The sequence below is a fragment of the Penicillium odoratum genome (assembly GCF_028828045.1).
Source record: "Penicillium odoratum strain IBT 22623 chromosome Unknown utg000005l_segment0_segment0, whole genome shotgun sequence".
In the NCBI taxonomy this organism is placed as follows: Eukaryota; Fungi; Ascomycota; class Eurotiomycetes; order Eurotiales; family Aspergillaceae; genus Penicillium; species Penicillium odoratum.
The window spans coordinates 321,990-337,112 of NW_026643147.1; the positions used below are offsets into that span (position 1 = coordinate 321,990).

General features: G+C 46.0%; 6 protein-coding genes across 6 annotated transcripts; 4 read left to right on the top strand and 2 right to left on the bottom strand.

The window, feature by feature from the left end:
* Positions 1 to 780: 780 nt before the first annotated feature.
* Positions 781 to 2,356, top strand: N7520_005642 (glycoside hydrolase family 18 protein; the record flags this gene model as incomplete). The annotated part of the gene is made up of 6 exons (XM_057139576.1): positions 781 to 918; positions 983 to 1,357; positions 1,423 to 1,482; positions 1,536 to 1,605; positions 1,659 to 2,194; positions 2,249 to 2,356. 6 exons carry the CDS (start codon positions 781 to 783, stop codon positions 2,354 to 2,356), a joined length of 1,287 nt encoding a protein of 428 aa, XP_056993582.1.
* Positions 2,357 to 4,321: 1,965 nt separating this feature from the next.
* Positions 4,322 to 5,284, top strand: N7520_005643 (Terpenoid synthase; the record flags this gene model as incomplete). Its single annotated transcript, XM_057139577.1, has 1 exon — positions 4,322 to 5,284. One exon carries the CDS (start codon positions 4,322 to 4,324, stop codon positions 5,282 to 5,284), a length of 963 nt encoding a protein of 320 aa, XP_056993583.1.
* Positions 5,285 to 5,878: 594 nt separating this feature from the next.
* N7520_005644 (Amidase) lies at positions 5,879 to 7,783 on the top strand (the record flags this gene model as incomplete). The annotated part of the gene is made up of 6 exons (XM_057139578.1): positions 5,879 to 6,166; positions 6,230 to 6,352; positions 6,406 to 6,558; positions 6,616 to 7,470; positions 7,525 to 7,609; positions 7,668 to 7,783. The coding sequence occupies 6 exons, from the start codon at positions 5,879 to 5,881 to the stop codon at positions 7,781 to 7,783; spliced, it is 1,620 nt and encodes a 539-aa protein (XP_056993584.1).
* Positions 7,784 to 8,422: 639 nt separating this feature from the next.
* Positions 8,423 to 9,183, bottom strand: N7520_005645 (CaiB/BaiF CoA transferase family protein; the record flags this gene model as incomplete). The annotated part of the gene is made up of 4 exons (XM_057139579.1): positions 8,423 to 8,460; positions 8,517 to 8,618; positions 8,667 to 9,065; positions 9,111 to 9,183. The coding sequence occupies 4 exons, from the start codon at positions 9,181 to 9,183 to the stop codon at positions 8,423 to 8,425; spliced, it is 612 nt and encodes a 203-aa protein (XP_056993585.1).
* Positions 9,184 to 9,960: 777 nt separating this feature from the next.
* On the bottom strand, positions 9,961 to 10,857 carry N7520_005646 (acyl-CoA dehydrogenase family protein; the record flags this gene model as incomplete). The annotated part of the gene is made up of 1 exon (XM_057139580.1): positions 9,961 to 10,857. The coding sequence occupies one exon, from the start codon at positions 10,855 to 10,857 to the stop codon at positions 9,961 to 9,963; it is 897 nt and encodes a 298-aa protein (XP_056993586.1).
* A 2,750-nt stretch (positions 10,858 to 13,607) lies between these two features.
* On the top strand, positions 13,608 to 15,031 carry N7520_005647 (uncharacterized protein; the record flags this gene model as incomplete). Its single annotated transcript, XM_057139581.1, has 2 exons — positions 13,608 to 14,098; positions 14,146 to 15,031. The coding sequence occupies 2 exons, from the start codon at positions 13,608 to 13,610 to the stop codon at positions 15,029 to 15,031; spliced, it is 1,377 nt and encodes a 458-aa protein (XP_056993587.1).
* Positions 15,032 to 15,123: the final 92 nt, after the last annotated feature.

Sequence of the window (15,123 nt, forward strand, 5' to 3'; positions counted from 1 at the left end):
AGTTACATCCCACGATCTGCGTACCATTACATGGCAAGTCCAGGTCGTCAGAGTTGATGCAACACACGAACTCTGAGGGTCTATCAAGCGCCCAAAGGCAAAGCATATCTCCGAGGCATCCATCTTGATGAGGGGATTTATGTGCAATCGCAGATGACAATGTCACTTGTCTCCGACATTCCTGAAAATTCCCGGCGCCGATTGGACAGCAACAATTCCAACCATAAGCCTTTTCGAACCGACACAAAGGATAGCATGCCAGTCCAGAACGTTGTTCATGCACTGCTACACATTCCAACGACCACGCTTTTGGCGGCAGACCTCGGGGGTCAATCGTCCCAATCGATAGAGATAAACCAAATACCCCTACGCCAAATCAAAAATGTGGCGCTCCCTAGTTCCCTGCTGAAACTCTTGTGACGAACTAACCCATTATCCCCAATGCTCCTGCCCATGCGCCAATAACGATCAACTTCAAAATCGTGAGCTTTGACGGTCATCATCGATCACACCCCAGACGGCCTGGAATAGACACCTCGGAAATTATGAAGGACACTTTCCATGTGCAGTTGCCTTGCAGGGTGTCGTCCGGGTCTGCGGGTATGAGGGAAAGTGTCGGGCGCTGGGTGTATTTCAGTTCCCCGAAGACAAAATGGTCAGCGGATGTTAGACTGCCACTTTTGTCCCAATACAAATACTTAAGGGCATCCCTTTTCCAGATCCATTATTTGTCACTGGAACGACGAAGACATTTATTCGATAACCCTCAACACTACCTTCATGATGAAAATTATTCTTTCTTTTATCCTGGCTATGGCAGGGCTTATGAACGCTGCAGCCATTCCTTCACTGGAAAAGGAATTGGAAGCTCGCGGTGATGCTACTGGCTATCGTTCCGTAGCTTACTACGTGAACTGGGTGAGTGTCCTCTATTTCGATTTATTATCTCATATTAGTTCGGTCTATTGATAACCCAAACCAGGCTATTTATGGCCGAAACTACCAGCCTCAAAGCCTCCCAGCTGACAAGCTCACCCACGTCCTGTATGCATTTGCAAATGTCCACTCGGATACAGGAGAGGTCTATCTGTCAGATACCTATGCGGATACTGACAAACATTACTCTACGGATTCCTGGAACGATGTCGGCACCAATGTCTACGGCTGCGTCAAACAACTTTACTTGCTCAAGAAAGCGAACAGGAAATTGAAGGTGCTTCTGTCAATTGGTGGCTGGACTTATTCCGCTAACTTTGCTGGACCACTCGCTACCGATGCTGGAAGGGCTCTCTTTGCTTCATCCGCTGTACAGCTTGTGCAAGATCTAGGCTTTGATGGCTTAGATATCGATTGGGAGGTATATAATTATTACCATGCTTCCTATGCATGCAAAGAATACATGATACTGATATCCTTCAATAGTATCCCTCCAATGCATCGCAAGCTGCTAATATGGTATCGTTGCTTGAGGTCGTGCGCTCGGTATGATCTCTTCTTTATAATGATCAGAGACAGATTTAGCTAACATAATTCAGGGTCTGGATACCTATAGTACAAAATACGCTCCCGGTCATCATCTGTTATTGACTGTCGCTTCTCCGGCTGGTTAGTGCAATCTATATGATATTCACTGAAAAGACTTGACCTAACATACACAGGTCCCACCAACTATGAGCCACTTCTTCTAGCTCAGATGGACCAGTACCTTGACTTCTGGAACCTCATGGCATACGACTACTCTGGCAGCTGGGATACAATTGCTGGCGATGACGCAAATGTCTACGCTTCCACTGACAACCCCGCAAGCACACCATTCAACACAGATCAGGCTATCACTTACTACACCGCCAACGGAGTCGCTGCAAACAAGATTGTCATGGGCATGCCACTTTACGGGCGATCCTTCACAAACACAGACGGACTGGGTCAAAGCTTCAGTGGCGTCGGCAGTGGTAGCTGGGAAGATGGGGTTTGGGACTACAAGGCGTTGCCTCAGACTGGCGCGACAGTTTACGAACTAGATCAGCCTGTTGCGAGCTACAGCTATGACTCCTCTGCTCGTACGCTTATCAGTTACGATACCCCTGCGATCGCTCAACTGAAGGCCCAGTACATTATGAAAAAGGGTCTGGGTGGTGGTATGTGGTGGGAGAGTAGCGCCGATAAGAACGGCACTGACAGCCTGATTACAACGGTATGTCTAAATTATATCATCTATATTGGCAAATATTTACTAAAATAATCTCAGGTCGTTACCGCGTTTGGAGGTGTCGCCGCTCTGGACCAGAGCCAGAACCAGCTCAGCTACAACGGTTCCAAGTACGCAAACATGGTTGCTGGATTTCCATCCGGCTAGATGTGTTTGTTCAGTAGCATTGTGTGTTTATTTCTGTGCATTGTTTGGGCATCATATTGGACGTCGGGTATTCTTCGCAATTGACTTGATGACTGGAATCTACTTTGGATACTCGCTGTGATTTATCAACTTCATTCACGGATAGCGATTTCAATGAACTTCAAGAGTATTATTACCTTATTTTCGATCTGCTAACAGATAATTAAACCGGTGTGTGTGGTTTAAGGTCTAGGAGCTAAGCCCCAAGTTCAAAGTGACTATGGTTATAAGAATCAAAAAGGCTTGAAGGAACCCATATTTGCATCATCAAAGAAAATGATGTGACATTTTATCTATACCCTTGTCTCCAACTACCTACAGAGTAGTGACCGGCTGAGCGGGTTTGCCAATGTGAAATATGCCTTAAGTTAGTAGTTAGTATTTATCTCAACAAAAGGTGTTAGACCCCAAAGACTGCAATTCCCTGCTCTATTCTCCACATACGCTAGGTTTCTCAGGCTTTTGAATATAGCAGCTTAGTCGACGTAGCACATGAGAAAGCTAATGTACGCTGCACTTTATATGTCCGGCACATTCGAAATACTGTTAGAATTTATGGCCCATTTCTCTTACATTGATGAAGAATTAAAATAAATCAAATTAAGAGTTATATTAGTATCTCCATTCTGCTTATCCTCTTTAGCTTTAGAGCATTTGAATGCCTTATCAAGTTAGCGCTACTGCATGAGGCCACGTAATAGTTCCGCCACTTGGTTCATTAGTACGCCTTCAGTACAAGCCCCATCTTTTGCGAAGCCTACTGTTGTAATAGTATGATTGTCTCTGGGGTGGTCTATTCATTATAGTTGAATGGATTAATGTAAAATTGATGGATATCCGTTCTGAAAGCCGCTGAAACTCAACAGGGTATTCTCGGCAAAAGTATGAGCATATAGAAAGTATGTGAATCAATGTTATGAGTGGTTAGGTCAGACTTAAATAGGACTAAATAGAGAGAGGCGCTGCATCAGGACACATGATACCGTGCATTCCGACAGGTTCAAGTCTTTTGGTTGATTAAATTTTACATATTCATGCTTTTTAATGAGGGTCTAACAGGTCAACAGCATAAGAGGGATACTATGGAGGAAAATTTCAATCAGAATTTGAACTTGAGTATTCGAAGCAGACCCCCTGAAATAAAGATGGTGAATATGGTTTGAATAGCGTCCTCTGTTGATTGTAAAGGATTTGACATGTGTCCTTCTCCACCCAATGTTCCGAGCACGTGCATATCCTTGTCTTCTCGTAGTATCCTGAGTCTAGTCGGAGAATAATTATAGTCTGGTTGTGTCAAAGATTCTTTCTGAATCCTCGGGCCGAGCCGGGATCCTTGATTTGAAAAAGTGGGTCGAATTTTTGACTCTTATAGACCTTATGTTTTGCCATGGTCTGAGAGATGGTCATAGAGTTCTGAGTTAGTGAGTTATTTGATTGGGTGAAGTCGGTACACTGTCACCAAAATTAACAAGCATACGTCTTGTCATAGCTAGCAGGGATAGTATAATGGAGATCAAACTGCAGATAGAAGTCAATAAGTTGGGCTTGTGATAATTTATTGATAGCCGAAAAAGCCGCTTTGAAGATTGCTTGCGTGAGAAATAGATATCAGCCGTCTTGGCGCTGCAAGTTTCCAAAAGAGGAAAGACTATAAATATAGGATGGGCACCAAAAACACAGATTTGTATCGGCTGTAAGACGGAGAAAGAGGTGAGAGAGAGTATCCGGTTCATAGGAATTATGCCCCTAGGGATGGATATAATTCTAGACAGGATGAGAATACTGCTTTACTGCAAAATACTACATGTATAAGCCCGATCCCAAGACTCCAGGCGATCCAATGTTAAATATTTGGACTATCGGTTCCTACACCCAAGTGTCTTTTCCAATCTTTTTTGTTTTCTCCACTTCAAATTCCAATCTAAGATGATAAATATTACGGGTGATGAGTTAATACAACAAGCCGGCCAGGTCACCAGATCTGAATACGAAGAACTGTTGACCGAATTCTTTGCGGCAATTCCCTATCAGAACGATCTTCCTGAGATTGACCCGTCCGTGGAGGAGGAGATCGCACGCCATTGTCTCAACACTGAGCTCACCGAAAAGAGAGCAAAAGCGTGCTCAAATGTTGGTGCCGGGGCAGCAGAGTGGTTTTATCCAACACACAAGAGAGAAACCAGAGTTGCTATTGGCATATATACTGCTCTCTGTGTCGCTGTCGATGATTTCTGTGGCGAACACCTCCAGGAAGTTCAAAACTTTCGGCTCAACATGGTGGCTAGGAAACCACAAGTAAAGTTTCTCGAGGCCTTAAGCAGACTTTTGTCTTCATTGGATGAGCATTACGAACCTTTTTGTTCCGATAAGATCATTACAACCTCAATTAATTATATGGGGGCTTGTGTCTTGGAACATCACACGACGGGGAAGTTCGAGGCCTTGAAGACAGCTTCTATGTTTCCTCATTACTTGCGACTGATGACTGGCATTCCTGAGGCTTACGTGTTTTTCATTTTGCATAAGCATATTTACAATTTGGATTCATTGACGCCTTTTATCCAAGCTTTGCCAGACCTTGTGGAGTTCACTAATGGCATCAATGATTTGTTGTCCTTTTACAAGGAGTCTATCGTGGGAGTTGAAAGGAACAACTATGTGTACCTTCAAGCCATGGCGCAACAGGATACCGCGCTAAGCGTGTTGCACAAGATTGCCGGGGACGTCCAGGATTATATCAGGAAAGTGAAATCAACACTTGAAGCCAACGGTGACTTGTTAGAAGTGGTGGATGCATATATTAAAGGCAACATTGTCTTTCACATACGTCTGGCTCGTTACAGGCTTTCCGAACTTTCCATTCCTTCGCTGGCAATGCCGATTAATTGAGTCTACGTGGCTTGATAGATACAGCTGTTTTCACCTTGCTTTGTTTTTTATTTCGTTGCGGGAGACGACCATAATTTGACCATAACATTTTTGCCCACTCTTTGCTCTGCTTTTTATTCAAATGTTGAATTTCTTGCCTTTTCGCGTCTGTTTTTCAAATTTATCTTGACAAATTTCGTCCCCGTCTAGGTATACATATCTAGCACATCACGTAATAATGTCTTTCAATATGATTCAATACTTGAAACTGAACGAGGTCGGAAACGGACTTGTTTAAGACAAGGGGTTGAGAAAGGCTCTACAGCAAAGTGGTGAAACTGATATTAATCCATGTATGGATGAGGTCTTGGTGGGGGTGTGGGGTGGGACCGCGCTATTCTCTGTAATTGGGTGAGATTCGTGCAATCAGCAACTACGAAATGATACATCAACAGGGAACGTCCAACAAGGTTGTTTGCTCTGAAATCTACTGACTAATCTCATAAGGCTTGTGATTGGGAATCTTCTTGCATAAATACCCCTCTTTGCCCATAATCCATCCAAATATCATTTCATTCCCTCAAAATCCCCTCAAGATCAAGAATTTTGACAATCATGACTATTGAATCTTGGCAGACTTTGGTTCAGAAGAAGCAAGATGAAGCTGCTGCTAAAATCCCGGCTGCCTGGTGTCTGTCTTCTGAGTATACCAACATTTCGGAGACAGCTAACACCAACGTCATCGATGTTCCACGTCGCTGTGGCATCCTGTCGCCGAAACAGCTCGAGATCACCGAGAATTATGATGCGACAGCTCTTCTAGAACTGCTTCATAGTCAGAAGCTATCCGCTTATGAAGTCACCGAGGCGTTCTGTATTCGTGCAGCTATTGCGCAGCAGGTGGTATGTCTCACGGCCTTGGTAGATATGCCTGTGGACACTTCAATAGCTGATCATGTCATTTAGACACACTGTCTTACAGAGACTTTTTTTGATCAAGCTCTGCAGCGTGCAAAAGAGTTGGATGAGCACCTACAGAGCACTGGAAAACCAATCGGGCCACTCCATGGCCTACCGATTAGTTTCAAGGTAATGAAAGGTTTCCCATAATTATTTAATCACCTAGCTAATTCGGTGATTAGGATTGCTTTAACATTGAGGGAATTCCTTCGACCATTGGTTTCACAGCATTCATTGAACATGGCCCTCTGAAGTACAGCTCGGGTACTGTCCAGATTCTAACAAAGCTGGGAGCCATTCCGTACGTGAAAACAAATATCCCACAAACCATGATGGTACGTCTCGGTTCAGATATGATTGTATTCTTAACTAATGCTCACTCATAATGACAGGCTGCTGACTCGCACAACTACGTTTTTGGCCGAACTCTCAATCCGCATCGCCTGAGCCTCACAGCTGGTGGATCATCCGGTGGTGAAGGTGCTTTGATCGCGATGCGAGGATCGTTATTGGGCATTGGCACTGACATAGCCGGTTCAATCCGAATTCCCGCTATTTGCAACGGCACTTTTGCTCTCAAGCCTACCTCTGATCGCATTCCCTACGGTGGACAGACTGGAACTTCGCGAGGCGGTCTAATGGGAATCAAACCATGTGCTGGTCCATTGGCAACCTCTGTTCGGGACCTGGAGCTGCTTATGCGGGTCATGACCAATGAAGACCCTTGGCAGGTCGATGCATCTGTAAACTTCGCCCCATGGCGTACTGTGACGGCCAAATCGACACTTCGGCTGGGTCTGATTCAAGAGGATCCCCATTTCCTGCTTCATCCACCCGTTCTGCGGACTCTGACCCAGGCGACGGAACGATTGAAACAAGCCGGACATGAGATTGTTCCGCTGTCTACCTCATCTATCCGAGATGCATGTGCATTGGCATTCCGCATGTTTGCCATGGACCCAGCTCAAACCGCGTTCCAACATATCGCTAAAAGTGGAGAGCCCACCATCCCGGCACTGTCTTCAACTAATCTCCCCCACGAATACATGCCATACGAGTATGCACCTCTGACTCTTGAAGGCCTGTATGACTTGAACGAGCAGCGAAATAACTTGAAAGATGAATTTCGCGCTCTGATCACAAAGCAAAATATCGACGCAATCATCATGCCAGGCTATCAAGGAACCGCTCAAGCCCACGATCTATATGGGTTCCCTCTGTATACGGTTCTGTGGAATGTCATGGACGTAAGTAAAGACCCAATTGACGAGTACATCAAACTTACTTGGGGTATAACATAGTATCCCGCATGTATCATTCCGTTCGGCAAAGCAAACCAGACAGCCGATGCAACATTTACTCGAGACGTTGAATACAGGCCCCCCTGTGAGTTTATCAACTGGTCTCTTCCTTCAATTTCCACGTGTCGCTAATTGTACCCCAGTCTCACCAGATGCAGTTGAAGGTGCTCCTTGCTGTATCCAGGTTGTTGGAAGACCTATGCGAGAGGAAGAACTGCTTCAGGCTACCCAGACAATTGCGAAGGTTCTTCAAGATTAAATGAAGAGTCGTCAAGGCTTCACATTACAACAACCTGGGCAGTCTATAGTTGAATTTACATTCTGACATTCTATCTAACCTTCTTTTACTTGGGTACACTGCGGACATTTTGGACATACGCTCGAAACCCTATCATTTCATTCATCTTTGCTCTTAATTCTTTCCCTCTATAATATAGAAGATAGAATAATGGGTGGGAAACTGAGTGGGAGACTGAGTAGAAGACTGGATAGCAGATTAAGTAAGAGACTAAGTAGAGTATATAGTAGGACATTTTTTATATGACCTACAGGGTAGGCGCTGCGCCTTTCGAGTGGCGGAAAGTCTCTAGTACACTTCTGCCGTAGCGACGTTCAATTAATTTTGTTTACTTAGCACATTCTCCACATCTTTAAGTGCCCGGGATATGATTTTCTTCACAATACACCCCTTTTCATCATTTCTTGTTGTTCTTTCTTTGAAAAACCTAGCTCTTTCAATGTCCCCTCAGTGTGTTCACCAAGTCTAGGTGGTGTCAGGCGAATGCGTGGCGATGTCTCACTGAATTTAACCGGGTTTGCTAACCTGGCGTCAGTATTGACCAAAGACAAGATTAATTCACACTGACCCAGAACTTTAAGACTTCCACATACTGCAGGATCATAAGGTATACTGTGTACCATATGTCTTGCCGCTGTCTGTGGATGTGAGAATACGCGGTCAATGGTATTGATCGGACCATAAGGCATTCCACTTCCTTCTAACTTTGCCATCCATTCATCGGTAGACTTGCTCAGCATAATCTTCTCAAGAACTTCAGTGAGTTCATTTCGGTTCTTCACTCGAGCACGATTGTCTGTAAAAGAGGGATCTTGCCCCAAGTCCGACCGGTCAATTAACTTACACAGTAACTGAAATTGTCGGTTATTGGTCGCTCCCAGTACCAGATAGGAGTCTTTGGTTTTGAAAGCCTGATAAGGCACTATGCTGGGATGTGCGGTTCCCCAACGCTGAGCGACCTCTCCGACATTCAGCCACGACATGGCGACGTTTGCCAGCAAGGCCACCTGGCTTTCGAACAGGGAGGCGTCAATCTTTTGACCTTTGCCAGTTTTCTGACGAGAGAATAGGGCTGTAAGGATGGCTCCGTGTAGAAACAATCCAGTGCTCATGTCTGTCAGGCCCAGGCCAGGGCGTGTGGGGGGACCATCCCTCTCCCCGGTGATATGTAGCAAGCCCGCCTCAGCTGCAGCGATGGCATCATAACCGGCACGTTGAGCATACGGTCCACTCGCACCGTAACCTGTGAGAGTTAGGAGTGATTAATTCAAAGGTTCTGTTGACTGACCAGAGACACTTGCGTGAATAATTGACGGGTTGACCTTGCAAAGTGCCGAGTAGCCGATTCCGAGCTCATCCATCTTTCCTGGTATGAAGTTGTCCACACTAGACTTGTCAACTTTTGTTATGTGAAGCGAATCTCCAAAGCACTCACACTACATCGGCGCTTTTAACCAGTCGGAACAAAATATCTCGCCCCTGCTCCTCCTTCAAATTCAAGGTGAGGGACCGTTTATTCCTATTAATAGTGCAAAAGTATGCTGAAATATCATTTTCTTCTGATTTCCAGATTTTCTTTTCTGCTTCTGTACGCCACAGGCGAGTGTCATCCTGCGTACGTCAGACATAAAAATAAAGTCACAAGTTGGGTTTACTTACTCCACCTTTAGGATTTTCGATCTTCAAGACGTCGGCACCATAATCAGCAAGAATCTGCGTACAGAAAGGGCCCTTGATAATGTTAAAAAGATAGCAGTTGGAAGGTATTTGGAATATTTACTGCCAGAACTCGCGTTAGGTCAATAATCTTCACGCCATCTAATGGAGGAGATTCAGTAGTATGATTCCTGCGAGCTCCCCATTGTCTATATGCAGACCCTGTTTGCGGAAGTCGATTAATAAAACCGACAGTTCGTCTGATCATCATGATAAAATATGGATCAAGATACGCTTTCAAGGTGACAGTTGAAGAAGTTCGAAGGTTCCATCTTGTTAGCAGTCGGAGTATAACGGAACCCCGCATAACCAAGTCGCCGACTCCACGTTTCATGCTCAGCCGCGGTATATCAATTATGAACTCCGAAATTTACCGACTGAGTCTTTTTCGATAGATTTTTGACTGGTATTCCTAAAAAAGCTCAATATGACTTGGGCAGACCGAGGACTCGCTCTCCAATGTAATTCAAAATCATCTCTCGGCTCACAGGAGCAATACGAGGAATAAAGACCTCCCGGAGATAGCGCTCAACGTGATATTCCTTAGCGTATCCCATTCCCCCATGAGCTAGAATAGCCCTTTCGCAGGCTTCAAAGGCAGCCTCTGCTGCGAGATATTTTCCAGCATTTGCATACTCGCCACCTGTGTACCCTTGATCATATAGAAGAGCAGCCTGGTAAATCATCATCCGTGCCGCCTCCAGCTTCATCCAGCTATCCGCCAAGGGATGCTGAATACCTTGATTTTGACCAATTGGACGATCGAAAACCTCCCGCTCTGTAGCGTATAGAGCAGCACGGCGTAATGCCGCAAACCCGAGCCCAAGAGCCTCGGCGCCGATCAAGATGCGCTCAGCATTCATTCCATGCATGATCATTTGGAACCCTTCATCTTCCGCCCCGACACGATCACATACCGGTACCCGCCAGTCATCGAAGAACAAGGTGTTGGTATCAACAGCAGCCCGTCCCATTTTAGGGATCTCGGTAATCTCAACCTGAGGAACCTGTAAATCCGTGTAGAAGAGTGATAATCCCTGGGAGAGCTTTCGAACTTGATCACGCGGCGTTGTCCGCACAAGAATCAATATCTTGTCCGCTCTCTGCGCAGTTGAGATCCAAATTTTTTGTCCTGATAGAACATACTCGTCACCAGTCCGACGCGCGGTAGCTTGAAGTTTCAATGTATCAAGACCAGTGTTAGGCTCCGTCACCCCAAAGCATGCGCGTTCACGCCCGCAGATCAGCGGTCTCAACCACCTCTCCCTCTGTTCATCGGTTCCAAATTTGGCGACGGGCTCCAGGCCAAAGATATTCATGTGTATGGAAGAAGATCCTGTCATTCCAGCTCCCGATTCTGAAATCGTTTGCATCATCACTGCTGCCTCAGAAATTCCTAACGCCGATCCACCGTACTTCTGGGGTAGACAAATCCCTAGCCAGCCTTGTTGTGCGATCGCGTCACAGAAATCTGTCGGAAAAGCACGCGACTGATCGACTCGGGCCCAGTACTCATCTGGGAAATCGGAACAAACCTTTGCAATCGATTCTCGAACTGTTCGCTGAGATTCCGATAAGTTCGGGTCTTGGCTCTGAAGAAACTCAGTAGCGCGTGCATGGAATGATCGCAAGGACTGCAAGTGATATGTCGAAGGAATTGAAAGATTGATCGATCGTCGGCCTGTTATCTGTAGATTATGAGCGTTGAGCGCAAAGGTTTGGGGAGTTGGTCGCCTGTCACCAACTTACTCTTCTCAGTATGCTTGCCATCGTGAAGCAAGCCATAAGTTGGTAGTTTAGCGTTTGTTTGACTCAACTCCCATTGTGACAATCATAAGACCGAAAGCCCGGCTCGGATGCGGGGAATGTGGAGAGTGGATTGGAGTGCGGGGGAGTCGACTAACGAGGATGTGACAAGGTGACCTGATCATTGTAGGAAATAGCAACAAATCAATGGATATTTAATCAGTAGTAGCGCTATGTATATACGATGGGACTACTTTAATAAGTCTAATAATTCCCTCCTCTTGAAAGCGATAATCTAAGCTGGATGAGCCTTGATCCTCGAGTCTTTCGATGCCACGCTTAGAGAGTCCGAGTAGAATAAGGTACTGGTTTCCATTTTCTTCTTTATCTTGGAGTATCTTTAGGATGTTCGAGGTCTCTATCTGCAGTTCTTTGAAATTTGTAAAGCTTGCATAACATTTCCAAGAGGGAGATTCGCCATTGACGAAGAGGGTTCAATGATAGCGGAGTCTGGGTTCGACATTGCGACGAGTCGAGGACAACTTTCAACGGTGCCAGAAAATAGAGAGGACATGGCTATGACGCGGAAGAGTTCTCAAACATGTCCACCGTATACCATATGCAGATTAGGGCTTCTCTAGCGAAGACGATCGTAATCACCAACAATGCCATCAGTTGCCACAAGGGAACATTGTCGGTAGAGAAGAACCGGAAGGAGATGGTGATAGTGTCGGAGTTCGGTCACGGGGAATAACAGCAGGTACCGAAGTTGTGCCTGGGACCCCAATTGGATTGGCACGTGGGTAAAAAATTCCGTCCACTGTGGACCAAATCCAAATTAGCGTCCCTCCAGAAACGACGATCGTAATCGCCAAGATAACCATCAGTTCCCAAATAGAGCATTCTGGATCTCCGGCGACGCGGGTGTGAGAAAAAGAATTTCACGCATTTCGAATTGGAACGTCACAAGTGAAGATTTGAAACTTGCGACATGGACCTGGCTGTATGTGATTCAGAAGTTAGAGAGATGGTAAATAATTACTTCTCCGGCACTGACCAGGAAGAAAAGCTTGTGCTCAAATGGATGTCTGTGATTCGAGTCGAGATATATAAAAGCGCGTTGGTATAAGTGAAGAAGAACGTCGAGGAAAGAAAGCCAAGTGAAGAAGATCTTCGTGAAAGCAGGTTGGTATAAGTCAAGAAGAACGTCGAGGAAAAGAGAGACTGAAGTGAAGAGCAACGTTGGGGAAAGAAGGTTGGGGTAGTAAGTAAGAATAGTAGGGAAAGAAGGAGGGTATAGAAATCAAGAATGTACTGGGACGATGACTGGTGAAGTGAATAAGAAAGTCGCGAGAGAGAGTAAGAGAGAGAGAGAGAGAGAAATTTTTTGTACTTTAATATCAGCTACCGAGAGGGACTCTTCCAGAGTTGACAACGGCTGTAAGAGCATATTGAACCTCGCTGAAGCAGCTTGTATTGCTAGTTATGTCGGTTATGTGCCCTTGGATACCATAGTATTGCGGATTATCTCGTGGTAATCTCTATGGTGAGATATTAGGTAGGGTTATGAATGTGACTCATAGTTCCCCTATAGACCGCCGTCCTTGTATGCTTTATTCTCTTATCGTCTGTTTCTGTGTAGTAGAACATATTCGAAAACAAAAACTATAGATACTGCGTGTTGGTGGCCTTCAATTCTCAGGGGTTTGGGACGTTATCTCAGCTCGATACCGAGCCCACGATGAGCTTGTGCGAATGCTCAGCCCCAGAAACCGGTTGCTAGAGTCTAAAGTTGGAGGTGACTGGGAATCACTCTATGAGTTTCAGGGCAAACTGGTGCCTAAAGTACCATTCCCACATTTGAATGAGAAATCATGGCTTGATGGGAAAATGCAGGTTTCACTCCGACGAGGAATGAGACCTTTGACTTGGAACATTTTAGAATTCCTGGTTCAATTGACTGTGACAGCTGACCAATGTTGATAAATGTAATCTTTCAAACGACAAAACACTTTTCAGATGAGAAGGAATATCCAAGTACTGGGATGGACAATTGAAAGTCTGGCGGAAGCTGATAGTGGGGCAAGTGAAACCGGCAAGTGAAACAGTAAGATCCCATTCAAGTCGCATGGACATAACCGAGACTAGCATCAGACATGAAATCGCGCTTATAGGCTATTTGACTCGAGTTTTGTGCGAAGATTGAAGTTGACAAGTCGGCTGTTAAGTGAGGGGGTTTTGCTTGTACCTCGGACCTCTCGGCTACACCTTTTCACATTTTACACCAGGATCATCCCCGATCAACATCTTCTCCAAGCACAATATGACATCCAGTCCAAGCGAAGCATACGTACTAGGCGTGGGCTTGACCCAATTTCTCAAGCCACGTCGCACCCGCGAATATCCCGAACTGGGTTATGAAGCGGGTGTCAAGGCAATGATCGACGCCAAAATCAATTACGACGACGTGCAGACCGGCATCGGATGCTACTGTTATGGCGATACAACCTCATCTCAGAGAATCTTTTATCAATTCGGAATGACCGGTATTCCCATATACAACACTAACAATGCGTGTGCGACGGGTTCCACGGGCCTGCACTTGGCACGCAATATGGTCAGAGGAGGTCTTGCGGACTGCATCCTGGTGATTGGATTTGAGCAAATGCGTCCAGGCTCCATTAAAAGTGTGTGGGATGACCGACCCAGCCCCTTGGGTCCATCTACCACGATGATGGAAGATACGCATGGAAAACACGGGTCGCCGCGAAATGCGCAATATTTTGGAAATGCCGGGCAGGAATACATGCAAAAGTAACATTCCCCAAGACGCTGGGAATGCTTCCACTGACTAAACACAGGTTCGGTGCTGTGGCTGAGGACTTTGCAGAGATAGCACGTATCTCTCATGAACACTCCCAGCGAAATCCCTACGCGCAATTCCGAAAGGCTTATTCGTTGGATGAGATTCTGAACTCTGACCCCGTCCATGGCCCTCTCACAAAGCTCCAGTGTTCCCCGACGAGCGATGGTGCCGGAGCTGCGGTAATCGTATCGCAGCGTTTTTTGGACGCCCGCCCACAGCTCAAATCTCAGGCAATTCTCATGGCGGGTCAGCAGCTGCTGACCGATGGACCAGAGGTCTATTCTCGAAGCGCAATCGATTTAGTCGGATTTAACATGTCCCGCCAGGCGGCTCTGCTGGCAATGAAGGAAGCTCGCGTCGAAACTAAGGATATCAAAGTATGCGAACTCCACGACTGCTTCTCAACGAACGAACTTCTGCTCCTTGACGCACTGGGTTTTTCGCAGCCTGGAAAAGCACATGAGATGGTTCGTCGGGGTGACATTACCTACGGCGGGCGTGGTCCTATTATAAACCCCTCGGGAGGGTTGATCTCTAAGGGACATCCACTTGGCGCAACAGGATTGGCACAATGTGCTGAGCTTACCTGGCAGCTTCGGGGATGGGCCAATAACCGCCTCGTTTCGAACACGAATGTTGCGTTGCAGCATAACCTGGGACTAGGAGGGGCGGTAGTTGTTACTATTTACAAGAGAGCAGACGGTCAGACCAATAAAAAGGTTTCCGATGAGGAGGTTCAGCAGGTCTCTGGCATAGGATATAATCCTGCCGTCGAAGCTAGGTATATTACCCCCGAGGACGGTGAGCGCGTGCGCAGTAAGACCAAGCGCCATGATTACGTCTTGCAAGATACAGTGGGAAAACTTCGATCCCGCATCTAGTGAGCAATCTCAATACCTGTCAGCCTGGCTGACAGAGCTGGTTTCGGTGCATCTTGTTCGTGTTACCTTGGATCTGTCTTAACTTCCCTGTA